Raw genomic sequence first — 21,492 nt, forward strand, 5'->3', positions numbered from 1 at the left:
CACTGGTTTCTACGCTGAACGCTCCTCACCTGGCCTGGTGCTCCAGCGACGGCAGGCGGTGGCGTCCCACGACAGCGTCCAGCTCGCGCTGTACCCTGCGCTGCACCTCCGCCTCCCGCACCATGAACAGCAGCGCCCACGACAGCGAGCTGGCCGTCGTCTCCGAGCCGGCGATGAACAGATCCATCAGGATGAACACCAGGTTCAGCTCGGCGGCCCGGTCGCCTTTGTGTTCCGCAAGGTAGCGGGTGACGAGGTCGGCGTCGCTGCCCTCCCCTCCGCCGGCCGCCTTGGCGCGGTGCTCATCCAGCAGCTCGTCAAAGAGCGTCATCAGTGCGTCGCGATGGTCGCGCACGGCGGCGAATCCCGACCAGCGTGGGCTGACGAAGCGCAGCCACGGCGCCAAGTTGACGGGACACAGCGGGCCACAGCGCTGCACGAACTCGCGCACCAGGCCGAACATGCGCTGCATGCGCGCGTCCTGCAACCGGTACCTGGTGACCGGTGGAGCCACGTCAGCGCAGGTCAGCTCAGGGGGGCCACTGATGAATGTCAGAGTGTCAGATGGACAGCGTTAGAATTAGCAGATGTTGACGATGTGGGATAAATGAAATCCTTGAATCCAGTTACGTAACGGTGGCCTGACGGCAGCACCACAATGATCTAAACACGGTAATGATCATACAAAAGCCAAGCAAATTCAGAACGGTTTCACAGTCAACACTGCGTGTAAATCCCAAACAAAGCGTGTGCTGTCTTCTGGTTATGGTAAGTTATCCTAGTTATAGCTTTCTTTCATGGCAAATGAAGGTAATGGATAAAGCGTTGTCAGAGAACCGTCAAGGTCAGGCCTTCCGCCTTTGGGCAGCGAAAAAAATACCGGCATACCCCTGACAGTTTTCTTACGGATATAACAGCCCCCACGCCATTTTGACAACCACCCTAGTATTTGTTGATGAATTTCCGCTTCTCATCTTATAGCAGTACCACCATGTCCGGACCGACCAGAAACATGCACTGTTCAGCATTTCAAAATCAGTGCCACGAAAAAAAAAACGAAAGAAGGCTTTCATCCTCCCGTTATCCAACGCTATGAAAAACTGCATTAAATTTCGCTGGAAATCAACATTGTGTAACAAGTTGACATCACGCAAGATTACAAATTGCGATAAAACTTGGCCAGCCAGTAAATTGGATTTCCATTTTATTATCATCATTGTTGGAAAGGCCTAACAAGAACTTGGGAAATGTTTTTTTTTCAATATATACAACTGATCATAAAATCCAGGAACTGATCCACAAAAAGCATATCACTGATTCATTTGAAATAAATACGTCTTTTACTAAAATGTATATATGTATTTTACGCTGCTGTAGGAATTATACAATATCATTTGTTACAATATTTATTTGTTATTGCATCAGAAATGTAAACCATTCCGGTTTCTGGAACAACTAACTCAACAGCTCCATTTACAGTTCTTACTACGGCAAGCTTCTTGACGGCTAAAATAATAATACAACTAAAAGCGAGCGTAGCGGGGCGGCGGACGCATTGACCGTGCACAAGAGCATTAGCGGTGATCTGGAGGGAAACTGCGGACTTAATAGGTCCAATGACGTGCCTGGTGTGCTGATCAGGTAGTGATCACCCTGCGGCACACGGTCCGGTCGCCTCCGACAGCCCCCCCCCCTCCTCCCCCTCCCGTCCGACATCCGAGCCCCGTGGTGGGGCAGAGGGAGGCGGGGAGGGAGAGGGAGGCGGCCCGTCCGGCCTCCTCCCCGGGCCATTGCGAAAGTGGCGCGCACTCCTCATGGCCGCAGCGGCAGTAGTCCAGACTGTTTGCAATGAATGAGGCGCCAGGAGAAGAGATATTTACGATCCCGACTGACCTCGTGCAAACGACTTGAACCGCTCGGGCACGGCGCCGCCGCCCTGGGATGGGCCATGTGTCTCAGAGGTCTGCACTGGGCACTTAGCAGTGGGCACTACAGTGGTGGGGTGATGGGCAGGAGCGGAGGGCTGTTGTGACCTCTGGACTGCGGGCTGACCAGTGTCGAATTAGCCTGAGTCGTGTTGTTATGCGCGGTGTGTGTGGTTAATGGTGTGTATCAGGAGTATGCGAGATTGTAATAATGCATTTGCTTTCACCCCTAAGTCAAAGAAAAGCATATCGACTTGGAGTTATACAGCGGAAGGAGATACCACGGAATAATTATGCCGTATTACGTAAGCTTAATAACTCAGGCTGCAAAGATACATTATAGATCGCTAAGAATATACCGGGTGGCCCAGAAAAAACGTTCCGAACTTTGGAGGCTTATATCTCAAATTCGAGTGCAAATAACGAGCCAAAATTTTCATCAACTGTTGCGTCATTTCTTTGCGCATTGGTATGCCAAATTATAACACTGTACCATCATTTTCAAGCTGACAATCTTGAGTTCAATTAAGCAAGACGTTTTTGCTTTTTTTGCCGATGTCGAACGATAGTGATGATTGGGTTAGACGTTACATGTTATAAAAAAGAATAGCAAATTAGAGCACGTGAATGAAACCAGCCCGTATGTTCTTATTTTAAATATTTTTGTATCAATTATGTGCCAAATATTCAAATACTGAGCCAAAATGGTGCTCATGGATGCCATTCGTTTCAACACCAAATCATGTTTCGAGCAGGAGTGGCGTGGTACATGGACTGCTGCTGATTACCCTCCTTTCAGTAGATCAAACAGTAAATCGACCGGATAAGGATAACAAACTAAAGCAGACTGGTTCCTGTGTTGTGAGTTGTGAGTTGGAGGAATGGAATGGTGTGGTGTGTTTGCACCTCCATAGTGGCGCAGCGGCCTGAGTGGGGTGACATGACGTGGACAGTGTGTGGCAGTGTGTGATTGGCCGTGTGGATCTGGTGCGTTGTGATTGGCCGAACCCCGACCTGGCGGGTGCTCGCTGGTCCGGGGCGGTCAGTTGGGGTCTGGAATAGACTGTGAAAGGAGCCCTGTGTGTGTGGAGCCCGAGAACACGCCAAAGTGGTGGCAGCGGTGTGCACTCACAGGCTCACACAAGATGTCTGGAGATTTTTTTTTTATAAATTTAGTCCGAACCTTTTGATGGGAAGGATTCACAAGGACAGAGCCACCGCTAAGCGAAGCTTGTTGCGATGACCCTGCCCTCTACCCTCCGATCGCGCAATTCCGATTCTATGGCAGAATTTAGAGTCTAAAGTTTAACGTGCGCACATAGCCGCGCACGGCCGGTCCCCTCACTGACTTCGCCTGGCTACGGCCTGCCACCAACCGCAACCATACCTGTCAGGAGGCCCATAAATGTCGAGCGCCCGTCGCGCTTCGAACCCGGACTGTCATAACCGGGAACGCGTGCTCTCACCACGCGGAGTCCAACGCTCTAACCAACTGAGCTACGGGACCGGCATATATTTCCGGAGATATTTCTCTCGACAAGTTTACTGGTACGTCGTATCAAGAATGGGAAAACTGGTTTGACGACTTCAAACTGTTCGGGGAGCTAAAAAAAATGGACGACCGAGAAAAAGGTTAGTTTCATCCGTTTCTTTGTGGAAGGAAACGTAAAAGAAGCTCTTCGTCAGACACATTTTGAGACTCTGGATGAAGTTGATATCACAGCCAAGAAGGTTTTAGGCGGAACACCTGATCAGCTATCCGCGGCCAGGTCTATTGACGCGGAACAATACCGTGGCAACATCCAAGATTACTTGTTGAGAGTCAGGGCTGGAGTGCGCCATGCATATCCGCATTTGAGCGAGGAGGGCCGCTCTAGTGTGACGCTTCTCCAGCTGCAGCGAGCGCTGCCGGCAGAATACGGCAGAGAAATAACCCGAGAGGGCTGTGCCACGCTAGATGAGGCCATCCGCGTGGTTGAGGCGTTAGAACGCGCTGATCATCTTTACGGCTCCGCGGTGGCTTCTGTTCATCGCGTGCCCGTCACAACCGCAGATGGTCCCGGGCGAGCTGACCCGGAACGGGACCGTTCGGCTTGCTTCGTCTGTGGCCAGACCGGTCACTGGAGACGGGAGTGTTTGTTCCGGGGTGACGTCTGCGGGCGCTGCGGCCGACGCGGACACCTGGGAGTTGTGTGCCGCAGTTCGGGAAACGGAGGCCGGTCGACGAGCGGTGGGGCCGCCCGGTCGACCGGCGCATCGAGTCAGCCCCTTGCCTGAGTCAAGGATCAGGAGAAGTCAGGCGAGCGGTGCTGGGGGTACCGCCTGGCTCGCGACCACCTCGGCCCGGCCCGCCGCCGCTGTGGCCGCCACTGCCGCAGCCTGGCCCGTTGCCGCCGCCGCCGCCGCGGCCTGGCTTGCTGCCGCCGCCGCCTGGCTCGCCGCCGTCGCCGCCGCCGCGGTCTGGCTCGTTGCCGCCGCCGCCGCCGCCGTCGGCGCCGCCGCCACCGCCGCTGCGGCTGGGCTCGCCGAATCTGCCTGGCCCATCAACGCAGCCTGTCTTGCCGCTGCCGTCGCAGTCTGGCTGGCCGTCTCTGCCCGGCTCGCCGCCGTCGTCGCCACCGCCGCTGCGGCTGGGCTCGCCGAATCTGCCTGGCCCATCAACGCAGCCTGTCTTGCCGCTGTCGCCGCGGCCTGGCTCGCCGTCGCCGCCGCCTGGCTCGCCGCCGCCGCCGCCTGGCTCGCTGCTGCCGCGGCCTGACTCGCCGCCGTCACCGCCGCCGCGGCCTGGCTCGCCGTCGCCGCGGCCTGGCTCGCCGTCGCCGCCGCCTGGCTCGCCGCCGCCGCCGCCTGCCTGGCTGCCGCCGCGGCCTGGCTCTCCGCCGCCGCTGCCTGGCTCGCCGCCGTCGCCGCCGTCGCGGCCTGGCTCGTGGCTGCCGCCGCGGCCCGGCTCGTTGCCGCCGCCGCCGCCGCCGCCGCCGCCTGCCTCGCTGTCGCCGCGGCCTGGCTCGCCGTCGCCGCGGCCTGGCTCGCCGTCGCCGCCGCCTGGCTCGCCGCCGCCGCCGCCTGCCTCGCTGTCGCCGCGGCCTGGCTCGCCGTCGCCGCCGCCTGGCTCGCCGCCGTCGCCGCCGCCGCGGCCTGGCTCGTTGCCGCCGCCGCCGCCGCCTGGCTTCCTGCTGCCGCGGCCTGGCTCGCCGCCGTCACCGCCGCCACGGCCTGGCTCGTCGCCGCCGCCGCCTGCCTCGCTGCCGCCGCGGCCTGGCTCGCCGCCGCCGCCGCCGCCACGGCCTGGCTCGTCGCCGCCGCCGCCTGCCTCACTGCCACCGCGGCCTGGCTCGCCGTCGCCGCCACAGCCTGGCTCGTCGCCGCCGCAGCCGCCGCCACTTCTGTCGGATGAAGAGCAGTCGCTGCTGGCACGCGGCGTGGTGACCGGCGGTCCTCAGCCGGGTGGCCGGTTCGCGCAGGTCCTCATCGATGGCCGCCCCGTCTGCGCCCTGGTGGACAGCGGTGCCGACGAGGTCATCATTCGACGGGACTGCTTGGCACCGGGAGCGCGTCTCCGACCGCTGGATAAGAAAATCAGCCTGGCTGATGGGGAGGCTTGCGTTCACATTATCGGTAAGACGTCTGTGACAATCACACTTGGGGACTGTGTTCGTAAGGTGGATTGCTATGTGTCGGGAAAGCTGTTTGATCAATGTTTGCTGGGTGCTAAATACTTGACTGAAATCGAGGCCTGCTTGGACTTGGGACAGGGGTTGCTGAGGGTGGGTGAATATGCACTACCATTGTCACGTGTCCCACACGGACCCCGGGTACAGGCGGCGAGGGTGGTGGTTAAAGACCCGGTGGTGGTGCGCGCGGGAACGGAGGTGATTTGTATGGGAGAAATGTGTCCCCCGACCGATGCAACCCTTGAGTCCGCCTCGGCGCTCCTGGAGGGGGAGGACAGATTTCTGGAGCGCAGTCCCCTCCTAGTTGCGCGACTGGCGGTTCGCATCGGCCCTGACTGCTCAGTGCCGATGCGATTATCCAACACCAGTGAAAGAGACGTGCATCTTTACAAAGGCACTCACATTGCCAACGCACACACAGTTGATGAGCAGACCGCTCTCCCTCTCGGGGACGCCACTGAAGAGGGAGAACTTGATTTTGACACAGTGGTCGCGCACCTGCCACAGCCTGAGAAAGATAAGTTCAAACATTTGCTCATGGAATTTTCGGGAGTGTTCACAGGGCTGGGTAGAACTGACCTTGTGGAACACAGCATTCCGACGGGCTCAGCCCGGCCGGTGTCTCAGCCCTACAGGCGAACACCAGTTCATCTAAAAACGAGTGTTCAGACTCAGATCGACAGCTTGGTGAGCCAAGGAATTTTGGAGCCCGTCAGTGAGTCCCAGTGGGCCAGCCCCTTGGTACTGGTCAAAAAGTCGAACGGGGACATCCGTATATGCGGTGATTTTCGAAAACTAAACTCAGTGACTGTCCCCTCCGTGCAGGTCATTCCCCGTATCGACGATTGCTTGAATCGTCTCTCGGGGGTGAATTGGTTCACAACCGTTGATCTGAATCAGGCCTACCATCAAATTCCTATCAAGGAATCTGACAGGGACAAAACAACAATTACCACTGAACTCGGCTTGCATCGTTACACATCGGCACCGTTCGGTTTAGTGGGGATTCCCCACACCTTCAACAGAGCGCTAGCGATGGCACTGTCTGGCATCTCTCCGCGAGTGTACATTCAATATTTTGACGACATACTGGTTCTGGCAAAAGATTTGTCGGAGATGCACGCAAATTTGCGTCAGGTGTTGACTCACCTTCAGGCAGCTGGTTTTACTGTGACGCTGAACAAGCTTCGGCTGTGTCAAAAACAGGTTAAGTTTCTGGGGTACATTATCACACCCGATGGTGTTTCTTGTGACCCGGCCAAAACGCAGTTGATCAAAGACTGGCCGACACCGTCGTCTGTGACAGAGGTCAGGGCATTCCTTGGGCTATGCTCGTACCTGCGGAAGTATATTCAGGATTTTGCTTCCCTCACCAAGCCGCTCACGAGACTGACCGAGAAAAGGGTCCCTTTCCGGTGGACACCGGAGACAGAGGCAGCGTTCCAAACGATGAAGGCCAAAATGGTGTCGCCACCAGTCCTGGCCCATCCCCGGCTGGAGGCTGGAGCCGCTCCGTTCGTCTGTGATACAGACGCGAGTGGAACAGGCCTGGGAGCATGCCTCCTGCAGGAGGATAAAGTGATCGCCTACGCCAGCCGGGCACTGACAAAATCAGAGCGGCAGTATTCGGCAACAAAGCGGGAACTTCTGGCGGTAGTATGGGCCACACAGCACTTTCGACACTTCTTGGTCGGTCGGCAGTTTGTTCTGCGCACCGATCATTCCGCCCTTCGGTGGCTGTTCGGATTTCGAAATCCCGAGGGCCAGATGGCCCGATGGCTGCTACAGCTATCTGAGCTCGATTTCCGCGTCATTCACAGAAAGGGAACCTCCCATGGCAATGCAGATGCACTGTCGCGCTACCCCCACCCACCTGAGCCGGGTGGCGAGGTGGCATTTAAATGGGTTTGTATCCCCGTCTCCTCGGAGGGGGAAGAGGGGCGGCCGGTGACTGAGACAAATGTTGAGGCAGCTGGCACCACCGGTCTGGTACCCTCGGAGACGGGGGAATCTACCGAACCGGCGACGGTCCGTGCCGTGGGAGCCGTGCAGCCATCTGACCCCTCGATCTGCTCCGTTTCTAAAATGTCACTGCCGGATATCAGCCGCGAGCAGGACCGCGACGAGGGCATACGGGAGATCAAAGCTTGGAAAGAGAGTAAAATCCGTCCTCTGGTGAAAAATTTGAAAACTGACTGCGCTCGCCGTTTGTTACGCGATTGGAGGTCATTGGTGCTCGGGGAAGGCGAGCATAAGGTGCTGTATAAGCGGATACAGCCACACCGAGCTGCTCCTGTCTGCTTGCAGATTGTTTTGCCTCATCACTTGAGGAAGGAGGTCCTGCACACACTGCATGCTGGCTTCGGAGGAGGCCATCAGGGTGTTGCCAGGCTGGAGAGCATGGTCAGGGAGCGTTTCCACTGGCCGGGGCTCCAACAGGACGTGAAGGACTACTGCAAAGAATGTGCAGTCTGTGAACGACGACGGAATCCTCAGCCGACACCGCGGGCCCCTTTGGGTTCGCTTCAAGTGTCAGCATTTCTTGACAGACTTGATATTGATCTCGTATGTGGGCTGCCGGCGACACATCGTGAGGGTTTCCGATATGTATTGACCTGCACTGATGCATTCACCAGATTCCTGTGGGCTATTCCAATTCGTGATCAGGAAGCGGAGACGGTTGTCAGAGCACTAATGGACCACGTCATTAGTGTTTTTGGCATTCCGAAATGCATCCATAGTGATCTGGGCAGAAATTTGACTGGGAATGTCATGAAATTGTTTTGTAGCTCGTTGGGTATACGTCAGTCGACAACAACGCCTTACCACCCACAGGGTAATGCTTACGCCGAGCGTGGTCACAAATTTCTTATCGACGCTGTCGCTAAGCTGAGCGCTGATAATCCCAAGCACTGGTCTGAGTATCTTTCGGCGGCAGTGTTGGCCTGCAATAGCAACATCAACAGATCCACTGGTCTCTCTCCGTATGAGTGTGTGTTCGGGAGGCCGCCCACGCTACCTATTGACGCAGTGTATGGGGGAGCACGAGCTCAAACTGACACGGGTCCTGCCGTCCCGGCGGACCTTCTTGCATACGTGTGTGGCCTGCAACAAACACTAGAGGCCACTGATGCCATGATTTTTAACGCGAGCGTCGCTGCCCATCAGGCGAGCAAATCGACTCACGACACACATGATCCTGGAGCACGTGTACACAGTGGGCGACCGTGTTTGGGTGCGCCGCGACGGGTTAAAGAAGGGCGAGAGTCGAAAGTTGGCACACGCATGGGAAGCACGCATGGCACACGCATTCGGCGGCTCCAGTGGCGCAGTTGGTAAGGCGTCGGTTCTGTGGTCGGGAGGACCCGGGTTCGATCCCCGGTGCCGCCCGGCTTCCGGACTGGCGTCCCCAACTGTGTCACTGGGGGGTGGGGTGGGCTCCCGCCTTGCACCGTAGCCCTGAGGAGGAGCAGGAGCCCTCCCATAAATGGGAAAACATATCCCGTGTGGAGGACGAGGAATAAATAAAAAATAAAAAAATAAATAAAGGTCCATATAAAATTGTCGAAAAGCTTCGCAGTTGGACGTATCGGGTACAACGAGAAGGTGGATCCAAGCAGAGTGTGATCCATCACAATCGCCTCAAGCCGTGCACTTCCGTGCCTGAGGTGCGCCCTGGTCGGCTCCGTGGCGCTGCTAGACGACACTCCCTGGGGGTTGGGGAGCGGGGGAACGTCAGTCTCGAGAGTGGTTCTCACCCCGCCCGCGGGCGGCCGTCCCCACGTCCACCAGTTCCGCCCGCGGGACCGCTCAACCCACTGCGCCCCGAGTGGTGGGCGGTGTTGGGAGATTCCACGGCGCGCCGTGGACGTTCACGGCGTGCGCCATCCCCACGTCCGCCAGTTCCTCCCACGGGACCGTTCAACCCACCGCGCCCCGAGTGGCGGGCGGGGTCGGGAGATTCCGCGGCGCGCACGGAAAACTTCACCCATATACCACCGGATGACAGGGCTGACACCGGGGACCACAGCCAAACTTGCTTTGTTAAAACTCCAATGAGACGGGGTGCATCGCTGTTAAATGGCGGCGGTCTGCAGGAAAAACAGTCATTACGGCGTTCGGGACGAGTGCGCCGACCGCCCGAGCGTTTTGGAAACGTCGTTACATATTAGAACCGCGGTGTTTGCTCAGTTTTTTTTTCTTTTCTGTTAGTACCAGGTTTAGGATGGTGTTAGTACCAGCGTATCGTGCGCTCATTGTCGTGTGTCGATTGCTCATTTAGGCTATTGTGGTTTCACGATATTTGCTGTTCGTTGGTTGTCGGGACGACAACCTTAAATGGAAGGGGGTAGTGTTGTGAGTTGTGAGTTGGAGGAATGGAATGGTGTGGTGTGTTTGCACCTCCATAGTGGCGCAGCGGCCTGAGTGGGGTGACATGACGTGGACAGTGTGTGGCAGTGTGTGATTGGCCGTGTGGATCTGGTGCGTTGTGATTGGCCGAACCCCGACCTGGCGGGTGCTCGCTGGTCCGGGGCGGTCAGTTGGGGTCTGGAATAGACTGTGAAAGGAGCCCTGTGTGTGTGGAGCCCGAGAACACGCCAAACCTGTACCAGAAGACCACATAATAACTCATGAAAAACAACAAAGCCAGCAGATGACAAAAAAAAAACTGGTTGAAATGAAAAGCTACCTTTTCCCAGGGATGTCAGCCAGGAAAGCATTTGAGCCACAAGATGGTTAGAACACTGGAAACTTCTTCCGATAATGTTGCCGCTGGCACAGAGCCATCGTGGTTGCCTGAGGGAATGTGTCATCCTAAGGCCCACACTATCAATGAGACTAGCTGCCAGTGGCAGTCCTGGCTGTAGGCCGCGGTGCCGGGGTGAAAGTGCGAAGGTGAAAGTTTCCTGCTCGAAGCAACCCGTTCACTCACATTTTTTAGTAAACATCGGAACAAAAAAGTAATTTTTACATGGCATGCTTGAAACACGAACCGTTCAAAAAGTAATTTACCGAATAGCATGAAAATCGCACCATTTACTGAGCATATGTGCCGCATTGACTCTTCGAAGTTTCAAAGTTGTATCTTTATCAGTTTCTGAGGAATATTGACTTAAAGTTGGGAACGTTTTTTCTGGGCCACCCGGTATATTACTGACCGGGCCGACGAAATTATTTGGAAACGAGGTTTGCAAAATTGACGGAGGCCCGAGTGCAGAGCACGAGGGCCGGAGTCAAGTTTTGCAAGCCGAGTTTCCAAATAATTTCGTACGGCTTAGGTCAGTAAGATTTTTCCTACATGCCGCATACCTATTAAAACGTTTTGACAGGTTTTGGTGACACTTATACAATTGTTTTGTCCATAATTTCCTAACAGTGATTGCGCTTCTGCTGTGGATAAGGCTTTGAAGGAAATTCGTAGAAGAAAATGCGTCAAAATACCTTACTTCAAACGGAATCGTCTCTGAAAATATTACCTCAGAATGGCACAATTGGATATCCAAGAAGGAACATAAACGATTTGGCACGACATAAGAACAGGAAGAAGATATACTATTCCTAATGATTAAACGTGAATTTTCCTGTCCTTTTGCAAGAATGTTTACTTTCTTTATGTAATCCTGCTTTGTTGATGCACTATGGCAAAACTTTCGTGAAATACATTAAATTTTCAATATTTCACATGTTTGTTTCATGGAAAGGACTACGACTATATCAAATAATAACGCAATAGCCAATAAATATAGGTATAAACTTTGGCCCAAGGAATCGGTAGACATATAAAACGAAGATAAGACAACAAGCGATAATGGATTTCGGTCATAGTTTTGGCTTTGTAATTAATACAAAATATTTCAAAGCCCTGATAAACAGACAGAGCTGGGCGCGTTCCTCGATTTTCGGTAGTGCGTTAGCGTTCCTGCGTTCCTCCGGCCGCGGTTAGTGCGTTCCTGGAATAGCGTTCCTCAATTGTTTTCGCTCGGTGCGTTAGCGTTCCTGCGTTCCTGCGTTCCTCCCTCAAAAATACCGCCGAACCACGCGGCGCGGGCCCAACCAAACACGGGGCGAATCGATCACAGAATACCCAGAATGGCGACGTGGGGCAGAAAAGCAACTCGACATCTCTTTTCCGAATCGAATATCTGAAATACCTTTTACCAATATCATCCGTAGGGTTTTCAACAAAAATACGACCTGCTTAAACAATAGTTAAGTTAAAAGATGTATCTTAGTAAAAGTTATCATATTTACTTTACACATGTAATGCCTGAAACTGAATCGAATAGTAAACATCACCACTAAAAAAAATACACATTTAATGCCTGAAACCGAATCGAATAGTAAGCATCACCAAATCTAAGCAAGCCTTCCTCGATTCGACCGACAAGTGGCGCCTCTACTGGCAAACACACGTACTCGAGATTCAAACATTTGACACAGAGGTCATTGGCAGCAATATAATTTTGCGGGTGGTTCCGCAAGAACGCAAGAACGCTTCAAAATTTCGGGTGGTGCGTTCCTCTTACTTGCGTTCCTTTGAAAAACTTTGCGTTCCTGCGTTCTTGCGTTCCTAAAAAGGGCGGTGCGTACGTACGGAAGAACGCAGGAACGCACTAAAGGAACGCACTTGCCCAGCTCTGTAAACAGAGCAGATATTTTTGTTCCCAAAAAATGTTAGTTTTCTAATTTTACGATGCAAATATAATGCAATTATGATGTCAATTATACATTCCCTGGGTCAATACCTCTGGGCTGATGCGATAGGCTCTATAGTTTAGAGGTCATTGCCCTGGGCAGTAAACCCAGGCAGTAAACTTTTGTTTCCTGCCCGGCCTATCAAATAACATGGCATTTTGACACCGGCAGTTTCTTGGTCTATATATTACTGACCGGGCCGACGAAATTATTTGGAAACGAGGTTTGCAAAATTGACGTAGGCCCGAGTGCGAAGCACGAGGGCCGGAGTCAAATTTTGCAAGCCGAGTTTCCAAATAATTTCGTACGGCTGAGGTCAGTAAGATTTTTCCTACATGCCGCATACGTGCTAAGTAGTTTCGACTGGTTTTAGTGACACTTTTATGCAATTGTTTTGTCTATAATTTCCTAACAGTGATTGCGCTACTGCTGTGGATAAAGCTTTAAAGGAAATTTATAGAAGAAAATGCATCAAAATACCCTACTTCAAAAAGAATCGCGTCTGAAAATATCAACTCAGAATAGCACAACAACGGGATATCCGAGGAACATAATACATTAATAATTTGCCACGACATAAGAACAAGAAGAAGGTATAATATTCCTAGTGATTAAACGTGAATTTTCCAGTGCTCTTGTAAGAATCTTCTTTATTTATGTAATCGTACTTTGTTGATGCTCTATGGCTAAACTTTCGTGAAATACATTATATCATCCATATTTTATGTTTGTTTCGAGGAAAGGACTGCAACTTTCAAATAATAACGCAATAACTTAGGCCCAAGGTATCAGTGGACATATCAAACGAAGATAAGACAACAAGCGATAACGGATTTCGATAGGCGCATATCTTACCATAATTTCGACTTTGTAACCAATACAAAATATTTCAAAACCCTTGATAAGCAGAGCAGATATTTTTGTTTTACCAAAAAAATGTTAGTTTTCTTATTTTGCGCGGCAAATATCATGCAATAATTATGTCAATTATACATTCCCTGTCAATTATACCTCTGGGCTAATGTGATAAACTGAAATTTAGAGGTCATTGCCCTGGGCAGTAAACCCGGGCAGTAAACTTTTGTTTCCTGCCCGGCCTATCAAATAACATGGCATTTTGACACCGACAGTTTCTTGGTCATAGTTTTACTGCCCGGCTCGTGCTGTGCTTAAGACATACCCCCGCATGTAGGAAATAGTTTTACTGCCCGGCTCGTGCTGTGCTTAAGACATACCCCGGCATGTAGGAATAGCCGTGCACGCCGACAACACGACGATGAGGGAGAGCGAATAAAAGGTGGCAGGTGAATAGATTAAAATAGCCATCAGATAGCCTCACGTGTCATTATGTTGTCTCACCCATCACGTTCTGATGTGTAACAAGGTTTGCTTAAGCTTTATACAGGATACGTCTGTTGAAAATATGACTGAATGAAATGAGAAATAAATACATCGCGAATGCGGCGCTCGAGCAGTATGTCTTTTCCACAAAATTGTAGTGTAGCTTGGTAGAATAACTTATCATGCCTGATGATGTTACAACCTCTTACAACAATCAGCAATCGGCATGTTCTGCATGCGTACCTGCGTCCAGCAATCAGTCGCCAGATGACGTTGAAGGCCGGTAGCATGAACAGACCGTCCACGTTCACGTCCTTCCCCCCGGATGACGTCAGCTGCTGGGCCAGCTCCTGCGCCGCAGAAAAGCAACGCATAATTATACCGGGTTTGTCATACAACAGACAGGCACACTTCCCAACATGTTCCTTACATGTTGGCCGTACCACCAGCATATTGATGTTTCGTGGTAAAAACTGCGCTCCAAAGTCCGTCTTTCACACCACTGGAATGTTTACGCATTCGTGATCTGTGCCTTTACTACAGCATTCGACCCAGAGCGGACGGGACGACCAAACTGACGGCTTTTTGCTTACTCTGTGACTAGGTTGCGAGAAAAGCCCGTTTGATGGCGTGACAAGACGACAGTGTTTATTAGTGGCGACGATTGTGGTCCGCGGTCTAACAGCCAAAACGTCACACACTTCTTCTCTGGTTCGTTTATCAGCGCATATCTCGGAAAGGCGCGTTGACACACAGGCGGCTTGGCTGCCAGTGGAAAATTTGAAACGAAGCTGAACTTATGAATGAATGCATCTGAACAAACTGGAAGCTAGCACCGGTCAAAATAATGAATAAGCGACTGAAAATGTCCACGAAGACATAACACTCGCCCGTATTGGCCTTTTTACGGCGTCTTTGGCCAAATCCGCACCAAATCTGCACCTAATCTGTACCAAGTGTGCACCAGATGGCCGTCGTAAAACGGCTAAGCTCCTATTAATCTTGATCAAAGACGATGCATTCATGCAATTAGGATAGGTCGGGTTGGGTCAGGTCAGGTCAAACAGTAGGCGTCCTGCCGGCTGCCAGCTGTCAGCTGCCACCGACACTTAAATTACCTGTTTGTGACCATGATAACCGCGATTGGCCACTAATCACGCTTCCAGTGGCAGAACATCCAATACATTGTCAGATAAAATACAGATAACATAAAATACCTATGCAATACAAAACTCCAGATAGCAACATAACGGACTTCCACTTTACATCAGTATGGCTCCGAGCCCAACGCTACCGCATCCTTCCATTGCTTAAGTGTTCTGCAAACGTCTAAAGCGTTGCCATGGGGTGTATTTCCAATAGGAGCAGTCTACGATATGGGCAAACAGCTGTGGCCCTGTTGATCAGAGACAGGGAGTGCTCATGATCTGCTGGACTGGACGGCGTGGGGGACACTCCTATTTACGAGAACGAAGGACAGAAAGCGCCCCTTCTCCAGTGATCTAAAGACAGAATTATCTCCCATGTACTATGCAGTGTGCTTTAGAGGTCAGGGCTTCTGCTGCCTGCTCTGTTGGACGGAGGACAGGCTTACTATGACAGCAATGTATAGACATTGCTAGTCTAGTAAGCAAAGAATAGGTTCATACAGCAGGTTTGCTTTGGCAGAGCGCAACGGGATCCCTCCAGCCATGACAGTAACACTCGCAGCTTCTGCTCGGTCGTTTGTAGGACGTGCATGAAGTCCTTCCAACAGCTCGCCTGCGGTGGCGCCGGAAAACATCATCCCGCTTACGTTTACGACCAGGTTGTCCTTGCAGCCTGCACTGCGCAATGAACTGAAGCAGCTGGAGCCATTCAAAGGTCAACGTTCGTGGCCGGCCCGCGGGGCCCCCGGCCGAAATTCTGAGTTATGAGTCTGACCAGCGCGCTGGGAATAGACTAACCGCTGGGCCGCCAGCCGGCGGTCCATGAGAATGAGGTTAGGGGAGGGGAGGGAGCTGAGGCACCAACCTGATACTCCCGAGAGATATGGGTCTCCATGCTGCGTTTGGTGCAGCCCAGCTCCCGCAGGACGCGCATCACGAAGCGCCGGTTGTACGTAGAGACGTCACCCTCACTGAACAGCAGACCTGAGGAGAAACACGGTGTATTTGCTCACCGACTTGACATGGTCTGGCTGGCATAACTGCATTGCTATGACAACAGCTACACAATTGTATGTATGCCTTGCAGTCAAATGTTTAACGTGTCACATTTGATGAGTGACTATATGCTCAGTGATCAACCATTCATTTATAATTATTCAAAAGACTTCGCTTAGTAACGTTGGCGTTTGATGTCCAGATGAAATTGGGCTAACTTTCTTTGTGACACGATTGATAGTTCCGCCTGGATTATGAACACTGTTGCTTTGCTGATACCTTGTCATGAGGCAATACCGTTGGCCTCAAATTATGTAGGTACGATCCTCAGGCACTAATGAGTAAACTGAAGGAATTGGCGGTATACTGGCTTATAAAAAATAAGGTATAGGACAACGCAGAAAAGGCAGCTTTCCTTGTCCACCCTAATAGTGGTTCAAAATGACATCAAATCGATGCGTAATCTGATGGAAACTTCGGCACCTTACACTTTCTCAGGCTCTGATAAAAGCGTCTGCGGTAGCGCAAGCAGACTGCGGCTTCCTATATAGGCTCCGGTGGAAGCTGCGTTAGTGCCTGCGGCCAGACATGGGCACGGATCCCAGACGACCAAACACGAAAATCAAGATGGCCACTAGATTAGTGGACTTTAAGCATGGAATTATGGTGGAAAACATGGCTAATAGATGCCTCTCAACAAACCAACTATTTTGCATTCCCTCAGAGTTCACAGTTTTGAGAAAATCCCTCAAGATCCATCTCGGATCCATGGCCACGAATCATGGATCCGAGATGGATCTTGAGGGATTTTCTCAGAACTGTTAACCCTGAAGGAATGCAAAATAATTGGTTCATTGAGAGGCTTCTATGAGCCATGTTTTCCACCATAATTTCATGCTTGAAGACCGTCAATCTAATGGCCATCTCGATTTCCGTGATTGGTTGTCTGGGATCCGTGCACATGTCTGCCTGCGGCATCTTCTGGTGGAAGCTGTGGTACCCTAGGCATAAGTCTCCTACCTACCCAGGTTCTGATGGAAGCTGCGGTAGAGCAGGCAGAAGTCTCCTACATACCCACGTTCTGGTGGAAGCTGCGGTAGAGCAGGCAGAAGTCTCCTACCTACCCATGTTCTGGTGGAAGCCGCGGTGCTCTACGTACCAAGGTTCTGGTGGAAGCTGCGGTAGCGCAGGCAGAAGGTGGCCGGCCGGCCGGAGAGCGCCGTCTGCGCGGCGGCCGCCTTCACCAGGTCGGCGTCTCTCACGACGACGATCAGCCGGCCGGACGGGTGCACCAGGCTGAAGACGGGCCCGAACCTGCCGCCCAGCAGGCGCAGCTCGCTGCTCACCGAGCCGCCGGGACGGTTCATCCGCATCAGCTCCCGCAGGTTACCCAGCAACCACCCCGTGGGTGGACCTATGTCACAGATGATGGTCTTAGTTTCAACTCAGAGCACATTGCAGAATATAAAAGCAGTCCCTAGCAACTTCCTCGTCTATATTGGCGTTTTAACAGTCGCTAACGTATTTAGGAGCGACGGTGTTTTTCGCCCAGCCTGAGGCCTCTTGCACCAAAATCCTCTTGCACCAATGCTTGGATTATTTTGCAACGTATACCCAGTCCAAGCCTCAATTGTAACAATTTGCGTGCAAAATTTAGCAAGCACATGTAGGAGTATGGATTGGGCTATTGCAAACAAATATACCACCGTTAGATTAACTTATTCTTAAACCGGTTTTTCGATTTTACCTAGCTAGGTAGTTTGGTGCAAGAGGCCTCTGTTTGATTCCGTTGACACGAAGGTACGGACACAAGAGCGGTACCACGGATACAAGAGGATGTACCTACGGATACAAGAGCGGTCAATTTGAAGGTTAGAGGTCAAGGTCAAAGGCTAAAACCAGCATATGAGTAAGTACTAAGTACTAGGCAGTGATTAACCTGCTCACCGACGGGGGGTGGTTAACCGCCCCCCCCCCCCGAGGGTTTTCGCAAATTGTTGCGGGTAGGTGGGTCCATAGGAGATCTCGCCCCTGTGAAAGTTTGGTGACTCCAAGTCAATATTTAGGGTTTTTTAGGGGGAAGGGTATGACTGCAAAAATTTTGCTAAAACATGTCAAAAGGTTTTCGCTTATAACTTTTTACCTAGTAAAGATAGAACAAAAATAAAAGCACCAGTGAACTCAGGACGTCCGTGCGCATCCAATGATATACTTTGTTACAGTGGCGGCGGAAGCAGGGGGGCAAGGGGGGCAGCTGCACCCTAAAGCTATGGAAAGGGGCGCCTCGAAAATCTGTAGAGGAGGCAGGAAGTTATAAGAGGTGCGGCGGCCATAAAGCTGAGCAGTGCGACACCGCAACTGATAAAGGCACTTGTGACACGAAGAGGGTGGCAATGACTTGGGAAAAGTATCTTTTGATATGCTGAAGAGTGGAGGGCATCCTTATCTGAAACAAAGGCAGATGCTGCCGACCCTGTCGAATATAATCTTGCCAGGCGATAAAGGCTAGGAGGGCGCAGCCACTCGAGAAGCGCGCCATGCGGAAGAGGGGCGCCTGCATGCGAAAGAGGGGCGCCTGTGTGTGGGACGAAAAAGAAACATGTATGGAGACGTCTTTGAAGGCGATAGCCTCCGAACGCCAACACGAACATATGAGGGCTTATAGCGTTGCAGGCTCCATGCGACAAAAAGGGGCGCCTGATGGCCGATATGCGAGAGGAAATTAGTTTGTGTAACATTTATCGGGGGCGGTTTGCCGTTTACAAAATATGAATGTTAAGGGAGGTCCGAGATTGGGACCTGTAAAATTGCACTGTCCGTATGGGCGGTTACACCCCTAGTGCTAGGGCGTATTTTGCGTTTTTTACTGGGGAGATGATTATGACCAGGAATAGCATTCTGCAAACTTCTATGGGCGCCTGTATAGGGGCGAAACTGATTTTCCAGTGCAGAGACGGCCATCGGCATTGTGGGGCGGCATTCATTCCACTGGGGCGTCTGCCAGTGTTGAAGGGCGGTATTCATTTCAATGGGGCGCCCGTTGGTGTTGATTGGCGACATGTATCACCTGGGGCGCCTATCGGAGATTGGGGCGGCATTAATTTCACTGAACCGTGGAACTCTTTTCGATATGCCTTATTCGGAGAATCTTATGATATGGTGATGAGGTTGTTTCTAAACGAACATTATGAAGGTTACATTTACGCTATGGAATGTACCTAACTATTTCTCGTTACATAAAAACTGTAATTCTGAACGTATTAACAGGTACAACACATTGTCAATCGTCTCTCCACTGTTTGTGTTACTACAACCGTGTATATGATAAGGGGCGCCCAGCGGGAAGGGGCGCTTCAATATCGTTTGCACCCCTATCCTAGAATACCTTCCGCCGCCACTGCTTTGTTACCAGTTTCAGTGAACTCTGGAATTCAGTTGCCGCTAAGCTAGTCCAATTTTCCCCTGACCTTGTACCGGTTTTTGTGACCTGGTGACCTGACCTGAAAGGACTGGGACTTCAAAATTTCAGGATAGGTGCGAAAAGGTTGCCCAAGAGGGTATGCCAAATTTGGTGGAGCTACGCGCCACCGTTTTTACGTTATTTGCGAAAAAAAAACTTAGGGGGCGGGGGTTGAATCAACCCTCCCCCCTCGCCGGGCGAGGGTTAAAAGAAGAGCTCAGGCTTGCGCGCATAAAAACGGTGCTCACTTCGAGCACGCTCTGTAAGCCTAAACGGAGCTCAAACTAAAAGTCTATGTGTGCAGATAACATGTCTGAATGTGGTTATTACAAAAATATAAATTTTCGGGCAGTTTATGTGTTTTCTGGTACCGCCATTGCTCTTTCCTTTTTGCTCTGTATAAAAAGTCGCCCTGTAGTTTCAAAATGCCTAGCCTAACTATTGGTGGTGGGCTCCTAGTTGGATACCGTTTTTAGTGGCGGGGTTGGGGCATCCGCTCCTTCGGAGATATCGAAAACTACTTAATCGATTTACAAAATTGAAAGGCAAATCAAAAGCTCTCTTCTTCAGACACGTGCAATTTGCATGGAGCCGGGTGATGAGTCTAACTTCTCAATGGATCTAGAAGGAAGCAAACTACGACTTCGAATCTACGATTCCGTTGGATCCCATGTGGAAAACATATTCTGGATCTATAAATTCACAGGATCCAACGACAAAGCAATCCGACAAAAAAAAACATCATCTTTGATCCGGGTGGATCTCACCATACGCAGTCTGGAAACCTGGAACGCAATAAGGCAGCCTGGAATCCTTGCTTACAGGTGGTTGCATGTCAATAAGTGCCACAAAACTGAGAATTGTGATGAGTGATCACATAAGATCCGGAGCTTCTGTGTCGACAGAAAGTGAGTCAGGAGCTATGATCTCAATGGATCTCTCAACAAAAAAGGCAGTCATCTCAATGGAGCTCTCCACAAATATAATGGTTCGATCTATATGTAAACTCGTCAAATCCGAGATAAAAAGATAGGTACGATCAAATCCCAGATTTTTTTGTCTAGCTTTCATGAGCATGCTCTCTCTCTCTCTCTCTCTCTCTCTCTCTCTCTCTCTCTCTCTCTCTCTCTCTCTCTCTCTCTCTCTCTCTCTCTCTCTCTCTCTCTCTCTCTTTTTCTCTCTCTCTCTCTCTCTCTCTCTCTCTCTCTCTCTCTCTCTCTCTCTCTCTCTCTCTCTCTCTTTCTCTCTCATCTACCAGATGGTTTTATCAGAAAGAAAGTTTTAAAAAGGGAAGAAAACTCATTTTTTTCGCGATATAATTCATTCATCACCACTGTCACACTCGCCCATCGATTCATTGACGATTCATTGTTCGAACGTAATATAATAAAACAATAGCCCGTATGATTTATTGTTAATGTTTTATTATCGGTTGATTGCCATTCTCACGTATAAAAATGCCCCGCAAAATAACACTGAAACATGAAAATAAGCCCGTGGCAAAATCTAAGAACGATGGGAGAACGATGGGACATTGGGAGCTGTATGACCATTGACCAAGTACCTGGGTACGATGGGGTGCAATATGACCAACAACATTTACCACCCACCTGACGGTGAGTATGGTTGCAGTATGATCACCCACCTGGGAGACAGTGGGGCTGCAGTATGGCCACCCACCTGGGGGACAGTGGGCCGGACGGCGCGGCCGCCGGTGCCAGGCGAGCGCCACCACCAGAAAGGCCAGCAGCGTCAGAAGCAGCAGCAGGAACATGGCTGATCAGAAGCGCTGTGAACCCGTCCTAAGTGACCTGGTGCTACTGAAGATTCAGACTGCCAACCCGTCGCCTAGTCGGCCTGGGAGTACCGAGCCCGCGCGGCGGGGAGGGGGCACAGGTCCGCTGTCCATGCACAGCGCCGCCCCGCTATTGGCCGCCGGCCGGTGACGTCCTACGGAGGGGGCGGGGCCTAAAGTCATTCACGACCGTGGCCAACTTTGACTGTTCGAAAGGCTCCACTCATTCAGTGACATCTAACTTGGGGTGCCGGAAATCCAAATTAACCCCACTATGAATGCAGATTGGCACGCAGTGCTGTCCAGTCGACAGCGGGACCAAATGGTGGCGACCTGACGGACGGCAGGCTGACGGAGAGCGAGCATACCCTCCTGTGCGCACTAATTACCTGCCTAGTTCAACGGCACGCTACCTGGTAGTCGCCTGGGCTTCCGTGTAGTGTTCCATTTCATTTCTTTT

At 51.7% G+C, this 21,492-nt stretch overlaps 1 protein-coding gene across 1 annotated transcript in view; it reads right to left on the minus strand.

Moving 5' to 3' along the window:
- The window catches only part of LOC122367409 (methyl farnesoate epoxidase-like), a 29,353-nt gene extending 8,166 nt beyond the window's left edge, over positions 1 to 21,187 (minus strand). The window contains exons 1-5 of the mRNA XM_043340452.1: positions 20,918 to 21,187; positions 16,937 to 17,191; positions 15,647 to 15,765; positions 13,877 to 13,983; positions 30 to 494 (exon numbers count right to left, since the gene is read on the minus strand). Of these exons, the coding sequence (XP_043196387.1) occupies positions 30 to 494; positions 13,877 to 13,983; positions 15,647 to 15,765; positions 16,937 to 17,191; positions 20,918 to 21,011 (1,040 nt within the window). The 5' untranslated portion in view covers positions 21,012 to 21,187. The remainder of the gene's footprint in view (positions 1 to 29; positions 495 to 13,876; positions 13,984 to 15,646; positions 15,766 to 16,936; positions 17,192 to 20,917) is intronic.
- Between the last annotated feature and the right edge of the window lie 305 nt (positions 21,188 to 21,492).

The sequence above is a fragment of the Amphibalanus amphitrite genome, unplaced genomic scaffold, assembly GCF_019059575.1.
Source record: "Amphibalanus amphitrite isolate SeventyFive unplaced genomic scaffold, NRLGWU_Aamphi_draft 000867F_arrow, whole genome shotgun sequence".
Taxonomy (NCBI): domain Eukaryota; kingdom Metazoa; phylum Arthropoda; class Thecostraca; order Balanomorpha; family Balanidae; genus Amphibalanus; species Amphibalanus amphitrite.